General features: G+C 35.8%; 2 protein-coding genes across 7 annotated transcripts in view; one reads left to right on the top strand and one right to left on the bottom strand.

Annotated features, from left to right (window-relative positions):
• Positions 1-917, bottom strand: part of METTL15 (methyltransferase 15, mitochondrial 12S rRNA N4-cytidine) — a 366,840-nt gene extending 365,923 nt beyond the window's left edge. For 3 of the 6 annotated variants that reach the window (XM_061151106.1, XM_061151078.1, XM_061151116.1), the window contains exon 1: positions 674-828. The gene's annotated coding sequence lies outside the window, so the exon portion shown is untranslated. The other 3 variants (XM_061151088.1, XM_061151125.1, XM_061151132.1) reach the window with 3 other exon arrangements.
• An 85-nt stretch (positions 918-1,002) lies between these two features.
• Positions 1,003-25,058, top strand: part of KIF18A (kinesin family member 18A) — an 80,064-nt gene continuing 56,008 nt past the window's right edge. The window contains exons 1-9 of the mRNA XM_061151067.1: positions 1,003-1,105; positions 11,763-12,135; positions 13,693-13,850; positions 17,180-17,284; positions 17,708-17,818; positions 18,862-19,059; positions 21,129-21,305; positions 22,743-22,817; positions 23,022-23,128. Coding sequence (XP_061007050.1) covers positions 11,811-12,135; positions 13,693-13,850; positions 17,180-17,284; positions 17,708-17,818; positions 18,862-19,059; positions 21,129-21,305; positions 22,743-22,817; positions 23,022-23,128 — 1,256 coding nt within the window. The 5' untranslated portion in view covers positions 1,003-1,105; positions 11,763-11,810. The remainder of the gene's footprint in view (positions 1,106-11,762; positions 12,136-13,692; positions 13,851-17,179; positions 17,285-17,707; positions 17,819-18,861; positions 19,060-21,128; positions 21,306-22,742; positions 22,818-23,021; positions 23,129-25,058) is intronic.

Below are 25,058 nucleotides of genomic sequence, written 5' to 3'. Positions count from 1 at the left end.
TACTCAACATTTAGTGGTGTGCCATCCTGTATATATGGTGATGTTGAATCACTAGAACATAAGCTCCAAGAGGGCCAGGAGTTTGACTCAACTGTGTGCTATTATGTCCTTAAAATATACAATCAATAACTGCTGAATGGATACAACAATAGTAACATAAGAACAACAAAAATTCAGATCATACTATTGAAAATATCCTGAGAAACAAACGATGAATTCTCTTAGCAAACACATCTGCCATTTTTTTCCAGATATATATATTTTTCTTTTTATAGTTACATTCTAAAATTCTAACTACAACCCAGGACTTAAAAGCCCACTGCATCCAATAATGAACTAGGCCAATAAATTTAAATAAATTTATTTTGTAATGTCATCTTAGAAAGAAATGGAAAAAACAGTCATACAACAAATAGTTTCACAGTCAGCAGGCACTAAGGGAATGGGCCTGGGGTTCCTGAGCAATGAAGCCTGGGGCCTCAAACCAAAAGTCCTGGACTTTTGGATTAATTTTGGATTAATTTAGATGAATTGACCCCAGTTCTGTCCAAATGAAAGTGGCTGGAAGGAACAGGCCCGTATAGCTTCCAGGTCGCGGGACCTGTGCCTTGGAGGCCTCATTGTTTAATAGAGAAAAGGAGAAAGTAAACACCCAAAACCCATTAATCCATACCCAACAGGCTCCGCCTCTCCCCCTAGCAGAGGGCAAGGCCAAGCCCTGCCCGCACTCGTCTCACTCACACCCTGAACCCAGGGGCCGGGCCCGAGCCCGCGGTCTGAAGGCTTCCTGAAGATCCCAGGTGGCTGCCTCCCACCTGCAGCTGCAGCCTAACCCCGCCCACCTCGGCCAACGCCTCCGGAAACAGCCTCCGCGTTGCCACGGTGACGCGGAGTAAGGCAGCTTCTAGTGCTCCGCGCCGCTAAGACGCCTGGCGCCAAACTGCAGCGCGCCACGGCCACGTCCTGCGTGGTGACGTCACGAAGACGGCAGCCAATGAAAAGAGGCGCTGAAGAAGCTGGCTAGAGTTTGAATCTCGAGGCTGAGTTTGAATAACCGGGTGGCGGACAATCGAGTGAAGAGTCCCTGAAACTTTCTGGGCCTGAGGTGAGTGTAAGGCTAGAGGAGAAAACTGGTCTCGGGGACTTTTTCTGGATGACCTATCTCGCTGGAAGCGAAGAGGTCCCGCCGTCTCAGGAATAGAGGACCAACTGGGCTTGTTGACAAACACGGAAGCGTTAAGTGCGGCTTTGGTGTAGGGTTGCGGGTGGGCCTGGTTAAGGTTCCTTGAGGAGAAAGTGAAGGGAAGCAGGAACTTGAGAACGCACTAGAATGTGGCTCTGCCTGAACGAGAGTCCTCGACGGCTCAGCAGGAAGATCAGGGATCTCCTACCTGAAATTCTGAGGAAGTCGGAAATTTTAAAGGGCATCCTGGCTCTTTTCCCAGACTTTGGCAGAACACTAACTGTTCAGTACCTTACTGTGCAAAGTTCCTTCCGGACTCCATACACAGAGTGTTTTGTTTTGAAGTATAACTAACTCTAGGCTTAACTATCCGATGAGGAGCCTTGGTTCACCAACTTGCAAGCTTTTTGTCCAGCGAGGTTCCGCTGTTAACCTGTCAAAGATCAGCTGGGAACCTTCCCCGAGCCCTAGTTGTAACATCAAGATAAAACCTGCCAACAGTGACTAATTTGGGGTTTGCTGAGGATCAGCCTGGCTATGGAACAGATACTGGTAGATGATGCTCTGCAAATGAAAAAGCACTGAGAATCAGTTCTTCTACCATCGCTTCTTAAGTTTCTGCGAGATTCGCCTTGAGGAGTGTTTATTAGGCACTCCCTTTCAGAGAAGTCAAGGCTGACAGCTGTTTATGACATTATTTGGCCAGAATTGAAAATTTGTGTTGTATAGTGTAGAGGTTACTAATTTTTAACAACCAGGTAGGATATGTTAGGCATTGTACAGGTTTCAGTTGATAGTGTTATTCTACCATGGTCAGCGCCTCCATCTTGGATTTTGGTAAGTATTTATGAACTTTGTTGCCAGAAAACATGAAATCCAAAGACTAGATACTGCTTTTTATTAACCTTCTACTATTTTGTAGGAATTGTTTGTTTCAGTACACAAAGATTATCTGCCTTTTAACGGTAGAAATTGTCTTCTCTTCTATTACTAAACAAGTATTTACAAGTACACAAAGTTCATTTTAAAAACATATCTTGTACCACTCTAAATATACCTTGAATCAATTAAGGTACACAATAAAATGACTTTTAAGCTGTCAACTCTGAAAACTAGGAGGAAAAAGATAGTCCAGATGTTAGTACTGTCCTCCTCCCATTTGAAATTTTCATTCTTCCTTGATGCTTGCAAGTTACTAGAAGCAGTGGCTCTAACACTCAAGTTATTTCCAATAAGAGGTTTAAGTAGAGACTGTACATGATAAAGTGGAAGGTAGTTCCTGGTCCTAAAAAATGTTTATGGAATCTGAATCAAATTCAAATTTGAATTTGTATTTAAGAAATAAATTATAACTGTATTACTCCACACCTTCAAGAAAATTTTTACAACACGTCTGCTCCATTTTTTGAAAGCCTTTTGTTTTGATTCCAATAAAGCATAGCTGCTAAGAACATGGATTGTAGATTTGGACCTGGATCCACATTCTGGCTTCTCATTTAATTGCTATGTCATTTTGGAAAAATTCCTTATCCTAAAACTAAGTCTCTGTTTTTATAAATTGGAGACAGTAATAGAGTCTACTTTATATTTTAAGGACTGAATGAGATGATGAATGTCAAATGTTTATCATAATGCCTGGCATACAGAGTGTACTCAAATGACAGCCACTGTTCATTATTACTAATTATCACCATATTCACCTAATTCAAGAGTTCTCAATTAATAACATTTTCTGAAAATAGATACTTACATTATCCAACTGGCACAGAAAAATCATGAACTTCGGTTTTGTTTCAACCTTCATTTCAGGAGCCCCAGTATTAGGCCCTGAGGTTTCTGTCAGAAGTGGAAATAAATAGTTTAACTTCTTCTATCAGAAAATTTCTTAGTTATATATTTATCTCATTATGGAGAGGATGACTAAATACTTGAACTTTAGGTTCAGTCAGTCAGAGTTCAAATTTCATGTCTTGTGCTTCCAGTGATGTGACTTCAGCCAGTTAACTTAACCTCTCTGTATTACAGTTTCTCTGTATTTAAAATAGGTATGATTTTGTATCATATCTTGTGATATAAAATCCTATATCACAGGGTTGTTCCAGAGATTAAATAAGTATGTAAATTGTTTAGCACATTTCTATTTGTAGAATAACAGCTCAGGAAAAAGTATTCCAAAGTTATTAAGAGAAACTTTGTGTTTAAGGTAACTTTTAATATTTTTTGTTTTGTTTTTGAGATAAAATTACCTAGACTTGTTTAAAACCCAAATAATACAAAAGAATATAAGGAGAAAGTAAACCTGCTTGTCAATTATTTTCCCACCATCAAGCAACTGTATTTTCAATTTCTTGTGTTATCTTCCTAAGAGAGCCCACACACATACAAGTATGTATATGTCTTTTGAAAATACAAATGGTTGAATACCATATCCACTATTCTGCATTTATTTTTTGCACACATATCTTGAAAATCTTCATTAGTTCATTCATTCAGTTATTCAACAAGTATGTAAAAATTTTTAAATATATGACAAACCCTTTTCTAGGTTCTGGAGTGCAGATGAAGTTCCAGCTCTCATAGTGCTTGCATTTTATAAGGGAACTAAGCGATAAATATGTAACCAAATAATACATATTTTCCAAGTAGTCTGTATGCTAGGAAGGAAAATAAAACTGATAAGGAATTAGAGAGGCAAGGGCAGGGTGATACAGTTTGGAATGAAATCTTTAGGGAAAACCTCTATGAAGTGACGTTTGAACAAAGACCTGAATGATGAACTGAGATATTAAGATTTGTAAATACTTGAAGATAGAGCCTTCCAGGCAGAGAGAAGAGAAAGTTCGGCCAGAATGAGACTGAGGTGTTGAACAAACACTGAGAAGGACAGTGTGACTGAACAGTAATAGAGAGGGAGGGTAACAGTAGACAGGAGTAAGGTATAGATCTTATAGGACCTGGTAAAGAGTTTGCATTTTATTCATATGCTGGAAAGTCATTGGAGCAGAACAAGATGAGGTACATCACATCATCTGATTTCTTTTGAAGACGGTATCAGTACATCCAATTGATGAATTAAGTCAAATTTATTATATATTCATATGATCTTTGACTTAACGGGCTTAAATTTTATCTAGGAAAACAGTAGCTAGATATAAGATGAGGATTTGCCTGTTCAACTTGGTTGCAACTGTTCAACTTGGTTGCCTGTTCAACTTGCAACTGTTGAAGAGAATTAGTTTTAACACTGCTTCCTTAAACATAACAGAAGAATGAGGCTCTCTATGTAAGTCGTTTTCCCAATGTTAACTTTATTTAAGTGATAGTGTTTTAACCATCTTCAACAATTAACATAAAAATGATCTCATTTTCCTAATTTTGTAAAGAAATTGGGCATATTATTTAACTTTTTTTGATGCCTCAGGTTCCTCATTATGATTTCTTGTTATTGCCAACCATTTTACCCTACTATGGTATGTTGGTTCTCTTAGAGAAGTATAGTATGTGTTTGCCAAAAATGGCTATATTGCTTTTTTGAATTCCATGTCTACTTTTATAACTTACTAATTAATTTATTCATTAATCAGATGTTTTGAGAACTTAACTATATACCAAGCACACGGCAAGAGATAAGGAGGAATATAAAGGTAGAAACATATAGTCCTATTAGCAGTTATGTTTTAGTGATACACAATAATCATAAAATTTAGATCTAGAAAAGAACATTAGTTATCAATGTAGTCCAACCCTATCATTTTATAGATTACTACTAAAGCCCCTTCATCACTCTCTTTCATACTCTACCCACTCTAGAGGTACCTTTCTATTATAAAGGAAATGGTGTTGTGTTTGTCCTTAATGTTTTAGTCCCACCGGTGAAATCCCACCAGCTTGCTTTTTTGATTCTATTCAAAAGATATCACTTGAAAGTAGATATGACAAAACTGAACAAAGACTGTGATACTGTCTTCTGAATGATCATCTGAAAATAATTTTTGAGGTAACGCATTATTGCACAGATAACAATATGTAGTCTTTTCTTTTGCCACTTCTTAAGTAAAAATGGTCAAGGAATGTAATTTCTGTGTGCCTTAGTCAGAATCAACTGGATGTCTGTCTCTTTTACTTGTCCATGTTAGAAAAAAAAAAGCAGTCATCGTGTTTTAATGTAGGAACAACCTCATTAATTCCTAATGACATCAGCATATTTGAACATAATTGAGCATAATTTTTTCATTTACTAATTCCCAATTAACTTCAAAGTCAAATCTAAGTTCTATAACCTGACATTCAAATCTTCTAGATCTGGCCCCACTTTTATCCAGCTTAATCTTTTTAATGCAGCCTTCTCCATTCCCTTTTGTTCTCTCCAGCTACAGTCAGGACTGAGCAGAGCTTAACTGAGCATCTCTTTAGATGCTATAGATAGAATTAAAATCATATAAAACTAAATGGTTAAACAAAATGAGATTTAAGCAAATTGACCACACAGCCATTTATGTCCTCTGCGCAAGCTGTTTCCTACCACAGGCTTTTGGACTTGCTGCCCTGAAGTATTCCTGCCTGGGAGCCACTTACTGTCTGTTCCAAGACCCAGAAAAATGCCTTACACATACAAGGCACTCAGTGAATATTTATTGAATGCATAACTAGTTTTCTGTCCTGAAATCTTTTTTTTTTTTTTTAATTAGTTGGAGGCTAATTACTTCACAACATTTCAGTGGGTTTTGTCATACATTGATATGAATCAGCCATAGATTTACACGTATTCCCCAGCCCGATCCCCCCTCCCACCTCCCTCTCCACCCGATTCCTCTGGGTCTTCCCGGTGCACCAGGCCCGAGCACTTGTCTCATGCATCCCACCTGGGCTGGTGATCTGTTTCACCATAGATAGTATACATGCTGTTCTTCTGAAATATCCCACCCTCACCTTCTCCCACAGAGTTCAAAAGTCTGTTCTGTATTTCTGTGTCTCTTTTTCTATTTTGCATATAGGGTTATCGTTACCATCTTTCTAAATTCCATATATATGTGTTAGTATGCTGTAATGTTCTTTATCTTTCTGGCTTACTTCACTCTGTATAATGGGCTCCAGTTTCATCCATCTCATTAGGACTGATTCAAATGAATTCTTTTTAACGGCTGAGTAATATTCCATGGTGTATATGTACCACAGCTTCCTTATCCATTCATCTGCTGATGGGCATCTAGGTTGCTTCCATGTCCTGGCTATTATAAACAGTGCTGCGATGAACATTGGGGTGCACGTGTCTCTTTCAGATCTGGTTTCCTCAGTGTGTATGCCCAGAAGTGGTATTGCTGGGTCATATGGCAGTTCTATTTCCAGTTTTTTAAGAAATCTCCACACTGTTTTCCATAGCGGCTGTACTAGTTTGCATTTCCACCAACAGTGTAAGAGGGTTCCCTTTTCTCCACACCCTCTCCAGCATTTATTGCTTGTAGACTTTTGGATAGCAGCCATCCTGACTGGCGTGTAATGGTACCTCATTGTGGTTTTGATTTGCATGAAATCTTTTTTTTTAACCTGGTAATAACTATCCGTTCTTCAGCTCTCCATTCCTGTTGTTCCTCTGGGAAGTTTTCAAACTCTATCAATCTTAGGTAGCACTGTTAACCTTTATCTGATAGCACTTATCAGAGTTACAGCTTTGCATATTTGCACCACTGTTTTATCAATGGCTCTTCCTCACTAAGCTATATGTAATATTAATAGCAGACATTATATTGCCTTCTCTGTGCCAGGTATTTTTCTAAGTGCTAATCCTCACAGGAACTTTATAAGGTAGGTATTATCATTAGTCCCACTTTACAGATGAAACTAATCCATAAGGAGGTTGAGTAACTTACCCACTGTCACAGCCAGTAAGTAGAAGACCTGGGATTTTAACAGTTAAAATTGAGTTAATGAGTTAATTAATTAACAAGAGATACCTTCCAACTTAAGATCTGTTTTGAAAAAAATCACCTGATGTTTTTTAACCATTTCATTTGTGTATATTTTATCTACCATTGAGGCGGGGGGGGGGGCGGGTGGAGGGGGAAGCATTTCAATTAAAAGCAAGGCATTGTTGAGCATTTCTAAAAGCTTTTAGAAAAATCTGTGTAAAGTTTAGTTTTTGGTATCTCAAGGAATATGAGAATCTGTTTTTGTTATTCAGTTGCCAAGTCATGTCAATTCTTCACTGCCCCATGGACTGCAGCACATCAGGCTTCCCTGTCCTTCACCATCTCCTGGAGTTTGCCCAAGTTCAAGTCCATTCAACGGTGATGCCATCCAACCATCTCATCCTCTGTGGCCTTCTTCTCCTTTCAGTCTTTCCCATCTTCAGGATCTTTTCTAAAAAGTCAGCTGTTCACATCAGGTGGCCAAAGTGTTGGAACTTCAGATTCAGCATTAGTCCTTCCAAAGAGCATTCAGGGTTGATTTCCTTTAAGATTGACTGGTTTGATCTCCTTGCTGTCCAAGGGACTCTCAAGAATCTTCTCCAACACCTTAGTTTGAAAGCATCAGTTCTTCCATGCTCTGCCTTCTTTATTATCCTGCTCACACATCAGTACTTGACTACTGGAAAGCCCATTGTCTTGACTATGAAAAACTTTGTCAGCAAAGTGATGTCTTTACATTTTTAATATACTGTCTAGGTTTGTCATAGCTTTCCTGTCAAGAAGCAGTCATCTTCTAATTTCATGGCTGCAGTCACCATCTGCAGTGATTTTAGAGCCCAGGAAGAAGAAATCTGTCATTGCTTTCACCTTGTCCCCATCTACTTGCCTTGAAATGATGGGACAGATGCCATGATCTTAGTTGTTTTTTTTTTTTTTAATATTGAGTTTAAGCCTCTTTTTCACTCTCCTCCTTCACCCTCATCAAGAGGCTCTTTAGTTTCTCTTCACTTTCCCCCATTAGAAATCTATGTAGAGGTTAGTTTTTGGTATCAAAAGGAATGTGAGATTCTACTAGCCTTTAATAGACAGAGGTCAGAAATGTTAACATCCTCTAATATTTGAGACAGTTCCAAATAAGGAAGAATTGACCTACCCAAAATGCCAGTGATAAGCTCATTGGGAAAGAATGAAAAGATGGGCCAGTTATCTTTGGGAAGAAGAGGCAGGATTGGAGGCATGTAGGGAATAGAATTGGCATTTATTGAATGCCTTAATACACTTAATGCTTTTTATCTCTTTTAGCCTTAAGGACAGCTATTAGGTATTATTTCTTTTATACATATGAGAAACCTAGAACTCAGTGAGGTCAAGTAACTTGTCCAAGGTCAAAGAAAAGGGGTATAGGTATTTATGGGAGTTGGCTAGACAGAAGCTCAGGGTGGAGAAAGAGCAGAGTAATAATTCATCTGGGACCTAACTGTTAGAATCTAAATGACCATCCTTTCCTTTTCAGTGTTCTATTTTGGGGACTCATAGCATCCTAAAATGGGAGTGCTATGTCCAGTGTCTTCTGCTTTTAGATTGCCTTGGCCTTAATTTGAATTCCTTTCAAAAGTATATGGTTTTATGATATATGTTAGCTTTATCATTATTATTTCTTCCACTTTAGGAAACACAATATCTTCTTTTAACCCCGTCCCTCTCCACCCACACCATTTCTTTGCTTACTTGTGCAGTAGTGCTTCCTGTATTTGCTATCTGAGTCTTCTCCTATTCAGGCCTTTGTTCTACCATTGCCCCACATTGCTCTTATTTCCTTCTATGTTGCCAAATCCTGTGATGACTTTTAGTAAGTACTTAACCTATTTGGCTTAAAACTCAACATTCAGTAAACTAAGATCATGGCATCTGGTCCCATCACTTCATGGCAAATAAATGGGGAAACAATGGAAACAGTGACAAACTTTATTTTTTGAAGCTCCAAAATCACTGCAGATGGTGACTGCAGCCATGAAATTAAAAGACACTTGCTCCTTGGAAGAAAAGCTATGCCCAACCTAGACAGCATATTAAAAAGCAGACACATTACTTTGCCAACAAAGGTCCATCTAGTCAAAGCTTTGGTTTTTCCACTAGTCATGTATGGATGTGAGAGTTGGACTATAAAGAAGACTGAGTGCCAAAGAATTGATGCTTTTGAACTGTGGTGTTGGAGAAGACTGTTGAGAGTCCTTTGGACAGCAAGGAGGTCCAACCAGTCCATACTAAAGGAAATCAGTCCTGAATATTCATTGGAAGAACTGATGTTGAAGCTGAAACTCCAATACTTTGGCCACCTGATGCGGAGAGCCAACTCATTTGAAAAGACCCTGATGCTAGGAAAGATTGAAGGTGGGAGGAGAAGAGGACAACAGAGGATGAGGTGGTTGGATGGCATCACCGACTCGATGGACATGAGTTTGAGTAAGCTCCGGGAGTGATGGACATGAGTTTGAGTAGGCTCCGGGAGTTGGTGATGGACAGGGAAGCCTGGCATGCTGCAGTGCGTGGGGTCACAAAGAGTCAGACACGATTGAGCGTCTGAACTGAACTGGACCTATAAGCAGTTATTTAGCACAATTGACCATTCTCTCCTCCTCGATTTAGAAGGCCCCCCTAAGTTTTAATACCGTGATAAACTTGAAAAACTGAAAAACTTCACATGGCGTTAAAACTCTGAGGACAGCCTTTACTTTCTTAAGTTAGCTTTCAGCTGCCTTGAAATGTCCACCCAGATGTTGATTAATCTTCTCAGATTTAAGATATCCAGAATAAACTTCTGATCTTCACCCCAAAACACCTGCTTTACCCTCAGTTATTTCTATCTCAGTTGATGGCTATTCTATTCTTCCAACACTCAGGCCAAGAACTTTGGAGTCATTCCTGAATCCTATCTTTCTCTCATTCCCCCAGTCTATCAGAAAATTCTTGTCTTTACTTTCAGATTATATTTACCACTCCCTGTTCTAAGTTGACTGCATCATCTCTTGTCTGCATTACTTCAGTGGCCTCAGTAGTTTCCGTTTCCTCAAGTATGTCAACAGTGAAAGTGATCAGATTGCAAACATCAAATGCGAAAATATTAAATGATACACAAATACAAAAACTTAGTAAATCTCTGAAATATTAATCAGACCCTGGGCTTCCACTTCAACTCAAACTTTATAGCTGAAAGAAAATAAAGTGAAGTAACTCAGTCGTGTCCGACTCTGTGACCCCATGGACTGTAGCATACCGTGTTCCTCTGTCCATGGGATTTTCCAGACAAGAGTACTGGAGTGGGTTGCTATTTCTTTCTCCAGAGGATCTTACCGACCCCGGATTGAACCCGGGTCTCCCTCATTGTAGGCAGACTCTTTACCATCTAAGCCACCAGGGAAGTCCTAACTTTATAGCTAAACCATATATTATCACAGGTAGGCCACTCAAAAACCCAGCTTTGATTTTTCAGGAGAGCTCTGATACTACTTTAGTTTGGATCATGAGAATGGACAGGAAACAATCTCTCAGAATTGTATTAAGGTACTGAAGGGATAGCTTTGGCTTACGAACTATTTTTAATAAAATTGATCTTGGCTGCAAGTCTCTTGGCACTGGAAATTGACACAACCGGCTTATCTGTACCTGTATCTCAGAGACCCATAGAGTTAAAAATAGTTCCAGGTATATGTCAGTTAGCTTGTCCAGGTAGAAGGTAATAGTGATGGTATAGTCCCCTAATTTTTTGTGTATTCAGAAATTCTAATCTCTGATTACAGATCCTAGTCTCTGCTCTAAAATCATGCATATTTTATCATCCAGTTTTTAATAATGTCTGTTGAGCTTCCCAAGTGGCACAGTGGTAAAGAATCTGCCTGCCAATGCAGAAGACACAGGAGATGCAGGTTCAGTCCCTAGGTCCGGGAGATTCCCTGGTGTGGGAAATGGAAACCCACCCCAGTATTCTTGCCTAGAAATTTCTATGGACTGAGGAGCCTGGTAGGCCACAACCCATGGGGTTGCAAAAAGTCAGACGCAGCTGAACATGCACATGCACATTTATAGTGTCTACCATGTACTAGGCACTGTTTTAGACTTGGAACGCATTGGTAAGCAAAACAGATTTTTTTAAAATGCCCTTGAGGGGCTTATAGTTTTAACTAGAATAGAGAAAGTAAACACCAAGTGTGCTAAATAGATGGAAAATATATATATTCTATTAGGAAGTAGTAAGTACTTTGGGAAAAAATTGAGCAGTATAAGGGCAATTAGGAACTGGTTTGGCAGTTTTAATAAGGGTGGGCAGAATGGGCATCATTTGAGCAAGGACTTGAAAGAAGTGACAGAGTTAGTCATGTAATTATTGAGGAAAGCACTTTATGATAGAATAGCTAGCAGAAGGGCGTAATTGGGGCACTTGGCATGTTAGTTGGAATAGGGGCAATGGAGAAGACAATAGGACGTGAGGTAGAAGACCTAGGCCATTAAAAGAAATTCAGGTCTGAATAAGAACCATTGGAAAGTTTCAAGCTAGGGATTTCCAGTAACGTTTGCTATGTGAGTGGAGCATAATTAACACCTTTGTTTTTACGTTAGTACTACATGCTAGTCATTTTGTGTATAGTAGAATTAATATTAATACTCTTTAATTTCAGAGAAATATTCAACCATTCACATAAGCAGAGGAATCAAGATCATCAACAATGTCTGTCACTGAGGAAGACCTGTGTCATCACATGAAAGTAGTTGTCCGTGTGCGTCCTGAGAACACAAAAGAAAAGGCCTCTGGACTTCATAAAGTAGTCCATGTTGTGGATAAGCATATTCTTGTTTTTGATCCCAAGCAAGAAGAAATCAGCTTTTTCCATGGAAAGAAAACTATGAATCGAGACATTACAAAGAGGCAAAATAAGGATCTTAAGTTTGTATTTGATGCTGTTTTTGATGAAAATTCAACTCAATTGGAAGTTTTTGAACACACTACTAAGCCAATTCTTCGTAGTTTTTTGAATGGATATAATTGCACAGGTAATTGTTTCAGCTGGGATTTAATAATTCCATCTGATTTCATTTTTATATTAGGACATCTACTTGACTCTTCTAAATATAATCAATTTTAAGATGCTTGTTTGCTAAAAATTTTTCAGTTCGGTACTTCATTGTAAATGTAGATTTTCTTTGAAATTTAGTCATCATATATAGCATTTTTGAAAATTTCTTTTCCTGGGTCTTGCTTTGGTTCCTGTAGATGGTCATCCTTTCCATTTCTTATGTTTTAAAACCACATGCTTCAGATAGTTGATGCCAGATTTCTCACAATTTGTATTCATATATATTCCCAATGTTTACCTATGCAACAGTCTATCCGTGGGGGATAGTGGAACATTTCTGAACACTTGGCAGTTTCTTCATAGCACTATTTTTTCTTTATGCTACCTTGAAGTAACTATTTTTAAAGACCATGTTGAGTATCATACCTGTGCTGTTTTAGTATATCTCCAGCCTAAAGAAGCATCTTTAGTGCTCTCAGTAGACCTATAATAATTTGCCTTTCAAAACGGCTCTGTTGATTTCCTAGAAAAGAGCTCTCCAAAATGCCAGTTAATTGAGTGCTTACCAGGTACCTCACACCATTATTAATATTTTTGTAATTACCACTATTTATGGCATTATCTTTAAGATACCCCAAAACTATAACATGTTTCCCTGGCTTTCACTGACTCATTCACTTTTATTGCAGAAGATTTACCCTCTAGGTCAAAAAAGAATGGAATGTGGTTTATTGATTAGACCTTCTTTGATTCTCATTTTTAAGCAGATATTCTTTTCCTCATTCATGAAACTCCATATTGTCTCTAGAGATTTAAAAAAATTATTTTAAATCCAAATGAAAAAATCTCTACAAAAGTAATACTGAATCTTTGGTTTCTTCTTGATTTTACTTTATATTATCCAACTATCTTAAGACTTCATGTTGTACTGCCAGCTTACATAAAATAAAACAGAATGAATCAGTTTAATCCATCCTACTAAAAAGTATTTTTGTAGTTAACAAACTTAGCAGAGAGATTTAATTTATAAAAATAATTCTCAAAGACTTATTGCTTTAACTGAATATTATGTTGGGTATTTGCCATATGTAATTCAGGTTGTTTTTTTTTTGTTTGTTTTTTGGCATTTGAAGAAATGTATCACTGTTCTATTGTACTGGATAGAGTCCTGAAAGCAAAGTAATTTACCTAAAACAAAAAATTTTAAAGGAATTATTATAAATGAGTTTTATTTGGAATTCTGCAAATTTGTATCAATATTTAGTACCCGCTTTGTGCCAGATCACTTACCAGTAGTGTAAGTCACTTACTAGGTAGGAAGGATACATAGTCTCTGCTTTGGTGGAACTCACAGTTAGAAATACAGTATGATACTGTAAATTGCCAAGATTTAAGAATGACTATAAATGAATTTGGATCTGTTAGATTTTCAAGTTACTGTTTAGGATATCCAGGTGGGACTATTCACTAGACGGTAGATACAGTAATATTATGTCATAACAAAGAACTCTGATCCCTTTTCATAAAAACTCAGTACTTGCATATGGTGCCACGGGAGCTGGAAAGACCCACACAATGCTAGGATCAGCTGCTGAACCTGGAGTGATGTATCTAACAATGCTGGACCTTTACAAATCCATGGATGAGATTAAAGAAGAAAAAGTATGTAGTACTGCAGTTTCTTATCTGGAGGTAAGTTGGCAATATCATTTTTTTGGTTTAATCAATAGTATTGAGAAATCTTTTTATAAGAAATTCCATTATCCTTTCAAATTATTCTATCAGGCAGAGATTTTTTTCATGAATATATTAATATAAAATCATTAAAAATCCTGGTCTTCAATTATTTGTTGTATATCTTATTTTTTTCTGTTAAGTATTTTGCCATAACTTCTGACTTATACAGAAGTAGTAGGATTAGTATAGATAGTATAAAGAACTTCTAGATTCCCTTCATTTGCATTCGCCATTTGTTAACATTTTACTCTTCTTCTTTCTTTCTGCATATGTGGTTTTCCTTTTTTTTCCCCCCCTGAACTGTTTGTTACAGGCTAGTAAAGACAGGAAATTTCTTAAATAAAAACTGAATAGTAATCAATATCAGGAAATTAACAATGATATAATGAGATTTTGAGAGTTATTCTAATAACACCCTTTATTGAAAATAAAATCTAAGATCATATATTCAGTTGCAATTCATCCCTTTAGTCCCTTTAATCAGGATTTTTTTTCTCTATATGTTGCTATTGTAAAACTTTTAGTTTAGATTTGTCACGATTACATTCAGGTTATGGACTGGCAGGAATACCACTTAAGTGATGGTGACTTCTTCTTATATAACATATCAAGAAGCTTATATAATTAGTTAGTCCTGACACTGGCTGTGTAACCTTTGATCAGTTTCATTACACTGGTGTCTACAAAGTTTTTCCATTATAAAGATACTGTATTTCCCTATATGGGACTTCCCTGGTTGCTTAGTGGTAAAGAATCTGCCTGCAATGCAGGACAAGCCAGTTCGATCCCTGGATCTCGAAGATCCCCTACAAGAGGGTGTGGCAACTCGCTCCAGTATTCTTGCTGGGAAAATACCATGGACAGAGGAGCCTGGCAGACTACAGTCCACCGAGTTCCAGAGAGTTGGACATGAGCAAATAGACTGAGTGTGCATTATCCTTTATAATTAATAAATAACTTGTAGGGAAACAGTGTAAATCTTGTGACTCCTCAAGATTTGGTCTGTTCATTTTAGTATCCACTGATGATTCATGCCTGAATCAATTACTATCATGATTGCAGATGATAGTGATTTTCAAACTCCATCATTTCTTCTACAGTTCTTCATTGACTTTCTACTACAAAGAAGAGCTTTCCCTTTCCTCTACTGTATCAATGTAGACTTATGGATTCTTAATATTATTCCATAGATTATAATCCTTTTCTCTAAGTATTTATCTGTATGCTTAAATTGTGCAGATTTGGCCAGGTGAGGCTCCTTCCTGCTATCTCGTGGGAAGGGGGTGGGGGGGTGGGTGGGGTTGCCATACCTCTTCATTTGAGACTTTCTACCCTCTTAATAGCTGACATTCAACAAATAATAACTAAGTAGTTGGCACTTTCACTTTGTGTTCAGATAGTGTTTCAGAAACCAATGCAGAAACAGACATCCCTGATTTTACTGCCTTTTCGTTTGTGATTGTCAGAGGGTCAATTTCTAGTTTTTACTGCTCTTGCTGACATCTTATTGTTTGAGAGTTTCTTCACATTTTAGAAATTGATTTAAGATTATATTGCTAAAAATTGTTGTCAGTCTATAGATCTTGGTGATAAAAGAGAAGTAAAATTCATTTTCTGTAGTTAAGTATTTTGAAAAAAATTGTTCTGAACTTAATTAGGAAGAGAGCATGGCACCATATCCATTATTTCTTCCTTAGATCCTTTTATAACTGGGAAAATTTTGAAGTTTGCTTATTTTTATAATGTTTTTAGTTGTTTTTTTCTTTCTTTAAATCTGTTTTCATTTTATTAATGGTAAGGCAATGTCTAATCTAACAGTTTTCTACTCAGTCTGTGCACCAAAATTGGCTGTGGGGCTTTTTAAAACTAGACATGCCTAGACCTCACCCCCTGGACATTTTAGTTTAATAGATTTGGATTGTGGCCAAGACATCTATGTATTTTAAAAGCTCCCAGGTGATTTTGATGCATAGACTAGCTTGATAGTAATTGTGTAATTATGTATTTTGTATGATTGAAGTGGGTAAGGGAAATCATTTAAAAAGTGACTGTTGCTTATCAGAAAAATAAGAACCAAAAAGTTATCTCTTCATTTTATCATTTTACTACTTCTAAGAATTTATTGCATTTAAAAATGGTTATCATTCATTGTAGCAAGTTTTACCAGCAATGAATTATCATCATAGGCTATTTATTAGAATATGGATATAACTTACAGAAAATAATTCTTAAAGATTAAATTTATGTGTTTTTTTAATCTTATCAAATAGATACAATTGTCATTTTATTATCAAGTAGAAAACTTAGTACCCTTAGTAAATTGATAAAATTATGTCAATTGTACTGTTTCTGTACATTACTTATATTGTTGTTGTTTAGTCACTAAGTTGTATCTGATGCTTTTGCAACCCTATGGGCTCTAGCCCACCAGGCTTCTCTGTCCATGGGATTTCCCAGGCAAGAATATTAGAGTGGGTTGCGCTTTCCTTCTCCAAGGGATCTTCCCAATCCAGGGATCAAATCCATGTCTCCTGCATTGGCATGCAGATTTTTTACCACTGGGAGCCAACTGGGAAGCCCTGCATTACTTACAGAAATTGCTAAAAAGAATTGCCAGAAATTTAAAATGCAGATGTGTATTCAGTGCCATTCAGTAGAGTAAGGATACCAGACTCTGCTCTTACCTTTGTGACTGTGAACTTGGGCAAGTCACTTAAACTCTGAGGGCCTCAGTTCCCTCATTCAAGTTAGGGGGAGACTGTACCATTATGGAATTAGCATTACATGTTAAACTTAATGCAATTGAAGGATAAGTGAAATAAATACCATCCATCTTTCAGGGGTTTTCTTTAACATTTAAGCTCTGAAATTTAAAAAGTTTGGACTACTTGGGCATCATGAAATAATATCTTCTCCAGTAAGAACCACACAACTTCCATACAATTTACACTTCCAATCCATTACAGAGTTTCCCAAGACCGTTTGTCTCATATATTTCCAGAAAATAGGAAGAGGCAATTCCGGCTATCCTATTTCTGTTGACTTGTAGTCATCAAACAGGGAATTGCTGGTTATCAAACTCTTCTGTTTTACCAGATGTTAGAAAAGTCATGGCAATATGTGATAGAAGGGATGAGATGAATGGAAATGAGCCGCTGCTTCTCTTTAAGACAAATTCTAACATAACCTTAAGGCAGCAATGTATGCATGTTTGTGTGATGTTGTCACTACTGTTTCAGTGTCAATGCTAAGCATCAATGCTAAGCAATCCTTTTTATTTTAAGGTATATAATGAACAGATTCGTGACCTCTTAGTAAATTCAGGGCCACTTGCTGTCCGGGAAGATGCCCAAAAAGGGGTGGTCGTTCAGGGATTGACTTTACATCAGGTATGTTCACAAACTTCATTTTTGGCTTGTTCACATAGCAAGTATGGTAATTTAGCCATGTACTTATTTTAAAATAATGAAGTATCAAGTTAAAATAATCAAGTATATCATCAGCCTTGTTTTGTTTTCCTTTAAGATAATCAAACAGGCTTTTCTTTTAAAACTCTACTTGGACACTTAATATAGTATATTATTCTGCTTAATGTATTATTTTATCTCCTCAGAGAGATTAGATTTTATCTTTTATTGTTCATATAGCACAAAAGTGCTAAGCAGATGATACACGATTGATATTTAATGGGATTTAATAAGAAAATAATTTCTATTTTACCTGTAGAAGTCTTCTTGATTGTTGATGGTTTATTAAGAAATTTAAGACCGGCAATTAATTTGTATGTTTTTCTTCTGTGTCAACTACTCTAGCCCAAATCCTCAGAGGAGATTTTGCAGTTATTGGATAGTGGTAACAGAAACAGGACACAACATCCCACTGATACGAATGCTACGTCTTCTCGTTCTCATGCTGTTTTCCAGGTAACAGGTCACTAGACCATAGTTCTTAAAATTGAATTTAAATGTAGCCAAATTTATGAATAGTAACCTTCAAACATTCTAAAATATCTCTTCATCTGTGAACTTTTCTACTTCTCAGCGCTTCCTTTACTTTGCAGCTTTGAAAAGATTCAGTCAAGAATATTTAGAATTGAGATGATGTAAGTTAGAATGTAAATTTTTAACCTGTGTAAAAATACGTGATAGTAAAGTGGTAGTATTAGAGGTTTTCTTTCCTTTTCTTTTCTTGAATTGGTAAAAAATACTTAATCTTTTCAAAAGATAATCTTTTATTCAGAACAGACTTTCTCTTTATAGATCTAGATTTACAGAACCAATAAATTGGGGAGGTACTGATTAAGATTTCACCATAGTGACCATGTAAGTAGTTGCATTCTTTAAGAGAGTGTGTGATTCAGTTGATACAGTACTTTTTAGGAATATAGGTCTAGAAAAGCCTAAAGCATAGGTTAGTAGTTATTATTTGTAGTTTCTAGTTTTATTAAAACTAGATTATAAGCTTTATTCTGGATATGCTATTTGAAACTCATCCAATAGTTATAGTTGAAAGAATTCAAATCTGAGGATATCAAATCTTTCAGAAAGTCTCTAATCCACAGAGCTTCATTAATCTTTTCTCTTCTTCCCACTGACTTTTCATTTATCAATAATCTTGAGAGACATGTTTATCAGGGACATTGAAATTTCCCCAAAATATCTTAGACTAAGTGTTACCAGAGTGTAAAAGGCAGCTGTTTTAACCGTCTATCAAACCAGGAGTTATTAACATTTACCCTCTAGTGCACGTATAGGAAGTCTTTTCATTTTCAAATTTTTCTCACCTTGGGTAATTACTTTTGGTACTCTTGGATATCAGCCAGTCCAGTCAAGCTGTACCTTGTTCAATATGTCTTTATAGTGAAAATAATTGATTTCTTGCTCTTTTAAAAATAAAGTATACATTTCCCTTTTAATTTTCTTAAATCTAATCCTTGTTTTCCCTATTATCCTGTAATTTCAAAAAGATTTATTTGAGACAACAAGATAAAACAGCAAGTATCAATCAAAATGTCCGAATTGCCAAGATGTCACTCATTGACCTGGCAGGGTCTGAGAGAGCCAGTGCTACCAGCGCTAAAGGGACCCGGTTTATAGAAGGCACAAATATCAATCGGTCACTTTTAGCTCTTGGGAATGTTATCAATGCCTTAGCAGATACAAAGGTAGGTACTGTATGTTTATTTGTTTAAGTGTTTTGAAATATGTATAATTCCCAGAAGCATATTCATATAATTTTGTTTTAAAGATCTTATTATAAGTCAAGTTTTAAGAATGTAACAATCATGTTTACATAAAGAGCAAAGACCACAGAGAGCCTAGTATATCAAATAAAGCTATTGGTCTTTTTTGTTTGTTTTGTTAACTTCTTGTTTTATAATCAGAATTTGTTGAATGAAAGGTATTGAATATCAGATTGAGAGTTAATATTTATGATATTTTTTCTCATCATTTATTTTGAATTTGATTTTTTTTTAAATGACAATTTAATGAGCACTACACAATAAGCATGATAATTAAATTGGCATGAAGACAAAGCACACACTTTAGAAAAAGTTAATTCTGGTCTGGTTAGTATTTTACATATATACTGTAAATTGAGTTAAATATTAAAGAATTTTGAGTTTTCTTAGGAAGAGGAGCTTAGGGTATAAAATATAATTAAATCATCTAATAGAATAATGTTTGCTAGATGCCGTTGGGTCATTAAAAAATATTTTTTGTCTACTCAGTGCCAGAAGTGCTTACAAGAGCACAGTGTATTCGATAACTTCTGGGTTTGTAAAAATGACTTCCTTTTTTTTTTTAAGTTAATCGGCACTGTTGGTTAAGAGTCTGCCTGCCACTGCAGGAGACGCAGGAGATATGGGTTTGACCCCTGGGTTGGGAAGATCCCCTGGAGTAGGAAATTGCAACCCACTCCAGTATTCTTGCCTGGAAAGTTCCATGGACGGAGGAGCCTGGTGGGCTACAGTCCATGGGGTCACAAAGAGACACAACAGAGCACTCACACACATGATAATTTTAGTTCAAAACAAACTCAGAAGCTGTAGGAAAGTTACTGTTAAACTCTTCAAAATGTTGCATTTTGATAAATATGAAGTACATTAAAATGATTTGGGAAGTCTTTTTTATTTTTTAAAAAGGCAAGTTTCTAAAATCACATGAATATTACAAAAGCAAAATATATTTTGTGTTCTAAGTTAAAATCTCAGAATATGTGAGCAGACAGCATGGTATAGAGACTGATTTCCTAAATTTTGCCATTCATGAAATTTTTTCCATATACTGATTAAATTTTAATAATCGATTGCTGTTGAGTCATTTGTTAGTCAGTGTTTAATGCACATCTTATACATGCAAAATCAATTCAAGTAGCACCAGCCTGTGCACACTCCACACTGTTTGAGAAAGACTGCTATGGTGGAAAGCATAGTACTACTGGGAGCTGGGAGACCTCAGGCCAGCTTCTAGCTCTGTGACTTACCAGCCATGTGACCTGAGGCAAGTCAGGTGGCTTTTTGCTTAGCTTCATTTTTCTCTTCTGTAATATGAAAGAGTTACATTGGATAGCATAAGATTGCTTTTACCTTAACATTATATTGCTCTGTTTTTATATAGAAGTAATTGGAAATGTTTTTACTTTAAAATCATAGCTGTCTTTTAAAGCAAAAGATAATCTAGAAAAATAAAGTTCTCTTAGACCTGTGGTTGTGCTTTCAGATAAAGTATTTGTAAGATTATAATTTATTTTGTATTCATATTAGATGGTTATTTAAAGAGAGAAGTACCTCTCTGCCATACAGAATTCTTATTATTCTTCTGGAATATGTTTCTCCAGGGTATATATTACTTTTGTATTTTAATTTCTTTAATAGACATTTTGATTTTGAATAGTTTTAAATACAGAAAAATTGATTAGATAATACAGGAAGATTTTATTCAATATACCCCACATTCAAGTTTCCTCTACTAATATGTCACATTAATATGGTACACTTATTACAACTAATGAAACAGTATTGATATTTTATGATTAACTAACATTCACACTTAATCAGATGGAGATATAATCTTTCAGTGGGAAATTTGTTTTCTATATTCATGGAGCAGTTCCATAAGATGTGTAAGTCTGGGCAGAGTTGTGCAGTGCTTCAGTTCTTATAGTGAAATGGTAGCAGGTTTGCATTTGAATGTGGAAAATGACATAAGAATCCTGTTTTTATTCTTTCAGAAAAAGAATCAGCATATTCCTTACAGAAATAGTAAGCTCACTCGCTTGTTAAAGGATTCTCTCGGAGGAAACTGTCAAACTATAATGATTGCTGCTGTTAGTCCTTCCTCTGTGTTCTACGATGACACATATAACACTCTTAAGTATGCTAACCGCGCAAAGGACATTAAGTCTTCTGTAAGTGTGTTTACTCTGCCTTTGTGGTAAGAGTACTTGGTGCATTTTTTTTTCTCTTTTTTATACCTCTAGCAACATAGGAAAGAGATATATTTCTACTAATGAGTTAAGAAATCAAGGCTAGAAATGTCTTTACTAACTCAGTTAATTGAGCATTAACTAGGACAATTAAAACATTAAGCATCTTAATTACATATATAATAAAAAACGATTATTTAATCTTTTGGAGAATTAGGATGTTTTAGTGCCTTTCTCTCTAACCTTTTTCACATCATGACTCGTGATATTTTGATGGCGTTTTGGTGTAATTGGTCAAGGCCTCAACACATTTGTTGTAGTCAAAGCTGACGCTCTATTGTAGCCCAGCACCAGCCGTTTCCACCTGAAAACCGTGGCCGTGTTTGCTGATCCCTTAAAGCCTTAGTTATTTACTTCATCTATAAAGTAGATACAATATCTGTCTCAGTTTATAGAGTAAATAGTTTTCTAAAAATAATTTATTTTCACATTCATGATATTGATGTAGCCAATCTGTATAGCTACAGCAATGTAATAATAAGTGGTTAGGTTGGTATTTTTGCCGGTAATTTGGGGTAACTTTTTTTTTTAACAAAAGTCAAACATGATGATGGATGTGTAAAATCACAAGACTTCAGAGCTGTAATAGACCTAGAGTTCAACTGGTATGATGACTTCTCTTCCCACTTACCCCTCTGCTGCTCCTATTGATAGAAAATAAGTGGGTTATTGTTTTCCTTAGAGAAATATGCATATATTGTTTATATAATAAATTGGGAAAGGTTGTGCTGTATTGAGTATACAGAGGTTTTTGACACATATTTTTCATGCACTGCTTACACCGAACCACTAAGGAAGACATTTTTAGCTCTTCTTTACAGTTGAGGAATTACATGTTCAAAGTTGTAAGTATTAAATTCTAAGTTAAGTGAGAAGTGGGCAAGGCCTCAAAATCAAGTATTTGGATTTAATGTTCTTTCCACTATTCCATAGCTGCCAGGGGGCTCATACTTTCATAAAAAGGATAAAATATATTGAGAACTTGTTAAAAGCTACTTGAACATACAAACTGGTAAAAATTTAAATTATCTCTGTATCTTAAAAGTCAAAGGACAAAGGGAAAAATGGGCAATTTTTATTATATGAATGCCTGCTTTGCAAGTTCTTTAAAGTACCTTTTCTCCAATAATAAGGCAGTTTCTTTTATAAATGTGTTATTAATGTGCTCAGCATACCCTTACCCACTTGTCATAGATTTTAAGCATGAGCATAGTTGATTATATTGTCATGATTGTAATTGTCACAAATTCTGAATTCATGAAGCTGAATTAATGAGGAGGATATAATGCTATTTTGTTCACATATATAACTGATTTTTATCTCTGTATATGCACAATCATAATTTCTTTTTCTTAACAGTTGAAGAGCAATGTTCTTAACCTCGACAATCATATAACTCAGTATGTAAAAATCTGTAACGAGCAGAAGAAAGAGGTATGTCTTTTCTTTACATTGTTGCTAATCTCTCTCAGTTCCTCATTTCTGGGATTCTGCAATTTTTATTGTCTAAAACTTTGATTTGCTTTTCTATTATAATTGAAATTTTGTTCAGTTAGTTTTCATAGCTAAAATTTTTCTGTGGCTGTGTATAATGGAAACAGATAATTTGTATTTTTAACTACTGTTTCTCTCTACTAGATTTTAATGTTAAAAGAAAAACTAAAGGCCTATGAAGAACAGAAAGCCTTTACTGATGAAAGTAGCAAATTAATGATTTCAAACCCTCAGAAAAAAGAAATTGAAAGGTAAAATTGACGTTAAGATCTCATTTTAAGGATTTTGTAAACTTTAGTCTGATAATTAAAGTTTATAATTTAGTCAGAAATTTATTGTTATCATCATTTGTTGTGTGTCTTTATATATTCTCAACTGAATTCAGGAAGTCACAGATTGGTCTTACATGGTACACTTTGGAGATCAGGTAATTTTAATTGTGATTATACAGATAATGAGAACCAGGTTTTAAATATGGGATGGAAAAAGTAAAGCTAATTATGTCACTTATGAAATTGGTTTTTAATAGTTTCCATGTTTTTCTTCTGTGGTGCTTTAGTCCCTTCTGGCTGCTACAACAAAGTACCACAGACTGGGTGGCTTATAAACAAACAAAATTATTTCTTACAGTTCTCAGAGCTGGAAGTCCTAGATCAGTGTGCCAGCGTGGTTGGGTGAGGGCTGCCTTCCATGTTGTAGACTTAAATCCTCACATAAGCAAAGGAGAGGGAGATCTTATAACTCTAATAATCCACTTAATTGAGTTTAAGCAATTAATTATTTAAAGGGGCATCTCTCAATGATATAAGTTGACACAGAAAAATGATCTGTTTCATCTTAGTTTCTTAGCAGATAAATTTAAAAAACAAAAGCTGTAATATAGAACTCACAAGCACTAAGATAATTTCCAAGTTGTCCTGATGGGCAATAGTTGAAAAGCTTTGGATCTTGAGTAGTTCTAAGAAGACAGAAAGGAATTCTTGGATCAAACAAGTTTCCAAAGTACATGAACATATTGAAAGCTCCAAGCGGCCCACAGGAAAAGAAGCCTGTTCACCTTTGACTGAAAGCTGAGTAAACCTTCTCCACAGCTGATTCTCTATTATCATTAGTATGGAAACTAACCACATCTTAAAGCGCTGATCACTCACACTTACAACTCTTGAGTGTGCAGAAGATGTCTTAGTGTTTGTAAGGAAGACTAGTTGACAGTGATTTTCAACCTAGTTTCAAGTGTGTATTGAAGTTTACACAAAATATCCTTGATTTGAAGAAAATAATTTTTTCTGCCTCAGTTTGACCCTAGATGCTAAGATAACTTCTAGAGAAATAATACTTTATTTTAATAACTGTCTTTGTAGTTTTTGATGATATGTAGGCCCACATTAATCTCATCTGATGACTACAGCACCTCTGAGGTTTGAAATGGGGTATTGTTTTCTAACTCACAGATTAGAACAAGAATTATATATCATCCTTTCAAACCTTAATCCTATGTACCCATTGTGCTGTTTTACAGGTACAGTAAGAAATAATTAGACAATTATTTCTCTTTATCACTGACAATGAGTCCATTTTTCATACAGCATAAACTTGACCTGTGTATTATTAATAGCTCTGCTTATGCCAGAGATTTCCTAAATAGTATTTAAATTATTTTCTGTTAATCCCACTAACAACCCATTGTCAAGCTAAAGTTATATTTAATAGTCTTATAATACTTTTTGTTATATTCTACCAACTTCACAGTGTCTTTTAAAAAATAGCTTAAGTAAATTTGACTCCTCATTATTCATTTAATCTTAAAGCTTCTAACTCTGCTATATCATTAGTTGTATTATTATATTTTGTTAGTCAAATATGGGATTGGTCCTCAGATAATGAAATAGCTCTTTGTTGTTTCAAGTTTCTTGAAAATTAAAGCAGCCACCCCCTGCTCAAATTTGGAGTCATTGCTTGCATGAAATTGTTCAGCTCTACTTAACCAGATCTAATTATCAGTTAAAATTGTACAAATTGGTAGATTTTTCTGGAGTTGATGTGATTTTAAATCATTGACATTCGCTTTCTGGTTGTTGATTCAAGAAGGAGATGGCCTGAGCTATGAACACTTATTTGGGTATTTTTGACATTTCAATCTGACTTAACCAACTATAAAAACTTTGAGTTGTAATTCACTCA

This window comes from Dama dama, chromosome 1 (genome assembly GCF_033118175.1).
Source record: "Dama dama isolate Ldn47 chromosome 1, ASM3311817v1, whole genome shotgun sequence".
Taxonomy (NCBI): domain Eukaryota; kingdom Metazoa; phylum Chordata; class Mammalia; order Artiodactyla; family Cervidae; genus Dama; species Dama dama.
The sequence above is the reverse complement of the archived record's forward strand: the minus strand, read 5'-3'. Positions and strand labels throughout refer to the sequence as shown.